This window comes from Macrotis lagotis, chromosome 7 (assembly GCF_037893015.1).
Source record: "Macrotis lagotis isolate mMagLag1 chromosome 7, bilby.v1.9.chrom.fasta, whole genome shotgun sequence".
NCBI classification, from domain to species: domain Eukaryota; kingdom Metazoa; phylum Chordata; class Mammalia; order Peramelemorphia; family Peramelidae; genus Macrotis; species Macrotis lagotis.
The window spans coordinates 39667475-39673474 of record NC_133664.1 but is presented as its reverse complement, the minus strand read 5'-3'; the positions used below and the strand labels follow the sequence as shown (position 1 = coordinate 39673474).

The 6000-nt window shown below is 39.0% G+C and overlaps 1 protein-coding gene across 1 annotated transcript in view; it reads left to right on the top strand.

The window, feature by feature from the left end:
• Positions 1 to 2652: 2652 nt before the first annotated feature.
• CPNE4 (copine 4) overlaps positions 2653 to 6000 on the top strand; it is a 340001-nt gene continuing 336653 nt past the window's right edge. Inside the window, exon 1 of the mRNA XM_074195809.1 lies at positions 2653 to 2832. Within this exon, the coding sequence (XP_074051910.1) occupies positions 2653 to 2832 (180 nt within the window). The remainder of the gene's footprint in view (positions 2833 to 6000) is intronic.

The following is a 6000-nucleotide window of genomic DNA, read 5'->3' as shown; positions in this document are numbered from 1 at the left end:
GGACCTGACATCTTACATTTATTGTGTATGATAGAGGATAGGTAGATCACTAGAATTTTCAGAATCTTATTTTCTTTCTCTGTAGAATGGGGGGTAATGATTGCCTGTATTGAGGACTTCACAGGATTGTTGTGAAATACAAATAAGATCGTGTAAGTCACTTGACAAAATTTCCCATGTCAATTAATTAATTAAGTTGTTGTCTGGAGAGCCTCTAGTGGAAAGGAGGGGACCTGACCATATCGATCTCTGGAGCTTGTTTGTAGTTTTGGGCTGAGATGGGCTGGAGTCTTATCTTTCCCCTACCAATCTCTGAGTCATGGTCAGGGAGAAGTGACCCCAAAGGTCCCAAAGAAGTGAGATAATGAGCTTAAGAGAGCTGAGACAGGAAATCTCTCCCTGGACAACCTGCTTTCTGGCAGCTGCTATGGTGGAGGCTTAATGGGAAGCCGGAACAAGAACAAGCTGGAAGTCAGAGTCCTGAGGCAGCACATCAGGGCTAGACAGACAGAGAGGAGGCTCTGCCCTGCTCATGCCCATTAAGTAGTCCACTCCTTTTTGCTCCTGTTGGCGCAGCCTGGTTTGGGGATGTAATTGACTGGAACGAAGAAGACCATTCTCATCTAATCAATGAGCCCTAAGTGCCTGCTGAGTCCCCTGAGCTGTGCATTCAAACTGATGGGAACTGGGTCTGTGGTTGTGTTGATGTACAGGGCACTCCTGCCAGTTCAGGCAGGCATCCACTTGGCAACACATGAGTTTATGTTCCCTAGAAAACAGAGTCAAGTCACTTGTCCAGGGTCCCCTAGCCCTGCACATGCCAATCAATTTTTTATTTAATGGGCTTCTCATAGAAGGGAGGGTGCAGAGGATAGAAAGCTGGATCTAGAGTCAGAAAAACCTGAGTTCAAATCCAGTCTTGGGCACTTACTGTGTGACCCTGGGCAAGTCACTTAGCCCTTTTGCCTCATTTTCCTCCTTTGTAAATGAACTGTCAAGAGAAATGACAAATCCCTCTAGTATCTTTACCAAGAAAACCCCAAATGGGGGTTATAAAGAGTAAGACATCTCTGAAATGACTCAACAGCAACACTACCACCAACATCAAAGATATCATCCTCAAGCGATAATCATCACCACAACCACCACCACCAACTGTAAGAACAATAGCACAAGCACCGCCAACACTACCAATAACAACTATCGCCACCAACAGATCTTGATCTCAATGCTTACTAATAGTTTCTGGTGGATTTGCTCCCATTTCCCCCTCACACAGCTTAATGTCTTATTTGTTTCTGAGACTTGAATCCAGGACCTCTTGGTTTGAATCTCTATGCTCTTTCACCCCACTAAACAATTCCTTTCCTCAAGGATCTTACATTCAACTGGAAGAACCAGTGTTTATAAGAGAAATAAATACAAATAGATGCAAATGAATGTAAAGGGGGAGGAGGAATCTGGAAAGATTTCTGCCAAGAGGTGGCAATTAAATTGATCTTGAAGGGAACTAATGATTCCAAAAGACAAAGGTGAAGATGGAGGGTATTCCAGGCAACCAACGCAAAAACTTGTAGGCAGGAGATGGAAGTTCAGATCCAAGGGATGATAAGACCAGATGCCAAGATGTCAAGAGCTTTGGAGTAAGGTGGTCAGTCCTGAGCTTGTAGGAATATCAGTTTAGCAACTAGAGAAAGTGGATTGGACAGAAGAGAGAATCAGAGACAGGAAAACCAGGTTGTTGTTGGCTGTGGAAATTCAAGTTAGAGGTCATGATGGCCTGGATCAGGATTGACCAAGTGAGTGACTGGCCATTGAGGGAAAGGGGCAGATGGGAGAGTGAACAGTGGGGACCATAGTGTCTATTTTTACAGTGTTTTATCTTTAGGCACCAAAGTGGTGCAATGAATAGAAAGCTGGACTGCAGAGTCTGAAAGATATGAGTTCAAACTTAGCCTCAGAGACTGACTATCTCTGTGTCTAGGTTCAGGTCACCTAACCTCTGAATACCTCAGTTTCCTCATTTATAAAATGAAGATATTGGCACTTAACCTTTTGGAGTTGTCTTGAGAATAAAATGAGACATTTATAAAGTTAGTAAACTTTTAAATGCTATATAAATTCTAATTCTCATCCTCATTATCATAATACACTTCTACATATTGACTCATTGGAACCTCCTATCAATGCTCAGGAGGAGGCATTTCAAATTTTATTGTAACCATTTTAAAGATCTAGACTTAGCAATATTGGATGATGTGCCCAAGGTCATAAGCTAGAAAAATGGAAGAACTGGAACTTGAAAATTGGTAATATTGCTCATCAATTCCAGCTGTAATATGGAATTAGATTACAGTTTGCAGTCGACTGAACTAATTAATTTTATTTTGTAGACTCTGGAGTTTAACATGCAAATTTATGCAAATCAGATGGATATAGTATTCTGAGCCAAAACTCCTGTATTTTTTTTCAGGGACTGCATCATTGGGGTGGAAAGTAAAATAACAAATATTGCCAGCCTTTGGAACTGCCTGTTGAACAGTCAATTGATTGAAGAGTAACTAAGAATATGTCTCCTTTCTCTGACAAAGCTTGCTGTGACTGACACATCTTTTTTTCCTCTCTCTCTCTCTTTTTCTTGCATGAAACAGAATGAAGAAGATGAGCAATATTTATGAATCAGCTGCCAATACACTGGGAATATTTAATAGTCCCTGTCTGACAAAAGTTGAGCTGCGAGTGGCGTGCAAGGGTATTTCTGACAGAGATGCCCTTTCGAAGCCAGACCCCTGTGTCATTCTCAAAATGCAGTCCCATGGGCAGTGGTTTGAGGTAAGTATTCTAGGAAAGGGGGAGGAGAATGCCTGTGTGATTTAGTTTAATGTCCATCTTGCATTTCTCTGTAACTTATTAAAGACCAAGACTGAGTTGGAATTGATTAAAAATAAATGCAATAGAATACCCTGATAACATTATCATGTTTAGGATCATGTTTAGAAGATCATTTCTTCAGTGCCAAGTGGCAGAGTAGAGAGTGTGGGCTTTACTTGAAGCCAGGAAGACATGAATACAGATCTTGTCTTCCACATCTACTGGCTAGGTGACCCAGGGAAAGTTTCTTCACCTCCCAGCCCTCTGGATAATTCTCTGAGAGTCTAAGATGCAGAAAAGATGCCTATCTTCATTGGGTAGTGTGTTTTCCCTACTCCATTGAAATAGCAGGTCCAGTCCTAGTCCACTGCATGCTTAATATGAGTAGCATACTTAGTATATATTTATATGTATTTATATATATACACATATGGGAATATAATTTCTCTGAATGTATTAAGAGATAATTAGACATAGTCCATGCCATTATAATCCTTATTCCACTTATGTGCCTTGAAGCAAGGGACTGTGCTTTTTTTAACTTTAGTCTCCCCTCCTTCCCCACAGCAACTAGCATAAAGCTGAAAGTATTCACTCTTTCCTAAAATTGTTTTAGAACACTTTGTTGATATCTCTGTTTTATCTCCATCACTCCCTATCTTGTATCATATTGAATTGTGTGCAAACTTTATGTGAAGGTAAACCTCCTATGGCCAAGAACTCTCTTGCTTTTGTATTCCTATGATCAGCATTTAGCTCCACATGTGGTGCTTATTTGACATTTGTGGAGTTGAATTTGTTGAACAAAGAAGGAAATAATAATTTAGAGCCGCGATCCAAAGTGTACATAATAATAGGTAATAGTACAAGACAGAACCCACTGAAGGACACCTGAATTAAGCAGAGAGTGCATGTTGCTGCTGCTTTATCAAAAAGGAATTTATCAAGAACCCATTGTAATATGTGTTCTTTATTACCCTACTACAAACATGCTGGAGTCAAAAAATGCTGTGTCCCTAAAACATAAGGAAAAGCAACTAAAACTGGACAGAGCATGATTAGTTTATCAAGCTATCCATGCAGTTAGCATAATGTGTTTTACAATTCAGTGTATATTTAAGAATGGGTTAGACCTTGATCCCTCTGCAGCAGAGGAAAGGAAAAGCTGCAGTAAGAGTTTAAAATAACATAATCCCAAATACAATTAATTATATGGAGCTTTGGAATGTGGTCAGATTGAAGCGTGAGAGAATTTCTCCTTTGCTGAAGGACATTTGTCTTACCTGGAATGAGAGGACATTGGATTAGCATTCTTGAGATGGATTACCCCTGTCATTGTAATTAATTGTTATTGAAACCAGAATAATATTTTATAATATTTATTATCATGTATATTACTCAAACACATGGAAATTCTCCTATAGTCAAGTGATTTGATGCAAGACTCATTTTATGGCTGATATGTGATCATTTCTTCTCCCACCTCTTCCTTTTGGGAGGAGGGGTAGAGGAATTAATTATGCTATAATAGGCATCTGCATACCACAGAAAATTCACAAAACCGTGGATTACTTCCAGATAATTGAGAATTCATTATGCATCTTATATCCTTTGGTCTATGAGTTTATTTCCTTTGCACCTGCAAAAGAAGCTGAAAGAAGAGTGAACCATGCCTTCCTTTGCCTTCTTGAATTAATAGACCTTTCTGATGAAATGTAATTGTCTTTGCAGATTGTAAGGTCAAGTCTTGGTGAAGGCCTGCTTTTATATTTATATTTATAAACTTTGTTGCATATAGTCCATTTCTGATTTTTGTAGTGGAAACTTTAATCTGAAGGTTTGAGTGGTCCATAAAATTCTTGGTTATTCATTCAGCAGTATTTCATGTTAGATTCATATTATGGACAATAAAGTTGGACTTGTTAGATTTGAAGCAGAGTAAACATTGTTATACAGAGTTAAACATTGGCCAGGGAGTAAAAATCCTGGGTTCAAATCCAATTTAGCTCTGCTACTTCTTAACTGTATAACCTTTGCTAAACTTAACCATAACCCACCTAGTTAACATCTAACCTCAAACCTCTTAAAGGATTCGGAGCCTGAAGGGGTTCCATCTGGTCCCAGCCTCTTCATTTTCTAACTTATAAAGTGGAACTCAAATAAGGTAAATATGATTTATCCAAGGTTGCACAGAATTTGAACTCAGATCTTCTTGGGTTCAATCCCAGAATTCTTTCCATGATGCCACACCTTGAATGTCAATCAGCTCACTTTCTACTCTTGCCATCACTCCATTTCACTGCAGTTGGGAATTCTCAGAGTGAACTCTAATGGTAATGATTGATCTCTCATGTACAATTTATTGTCTGAGAGGGCTGCCTAGAATGGAGAGAGGTTAAGTGACCTCCCTGACCATTTACTATATGTACTCTTCTATTTGCTCAGTCTCTCCCATAGATAAGTGTATGCAATATAATTTTATGATAGAGAAAACACTAATGATGTGAGTCTTACATTGGGGGGGAGTAGGGAAGTGAAGAGCCAGAGAAGGCTTTGACAATCTCCAGGCTGCAGGTCTTGTAGTCTGAGGTTTCTCTCTTATCACTCATGATAGTGGATTATGGGTGCTGGTTCTTAAAGAGGGCAGGTATACATTGTTATGGAATTTTGGTGTTTCACTTTCTACTCTTCTTTGTGAGGCAGTCCATAAAGTTCTGAATTTAGAATCAGAAGATTTGAATTCAAATGTTGGCTCAGATGAAGAATATGTGTATCTATATCTATATCTATATCTATATCTATATCTATATCTATATCTATATCTATATCTATATCTATATCTATATCTATATCTATATCTATATCTATATCCATGAGATTTTTACTGGACTTGGCATATTTTGTATTCACTTAAAGAGACCACCTAGTATTCATAGGAAAGTGAGTGATTAGAATCACTAATAGTGAGGGACTCTGGTCTTCTCTCTCAGATGCTATCCTCTAGCATGCTCTCAGGAAAGAAGGGGCATAAATCCAATTGAGGTGGATTACATTACTTCCTTTCACTTAGCAGAAGTCAAACTGTCTTCCATTGTTTTGTCTCTATGCTCCCACTGTCTAGCAGAGGGA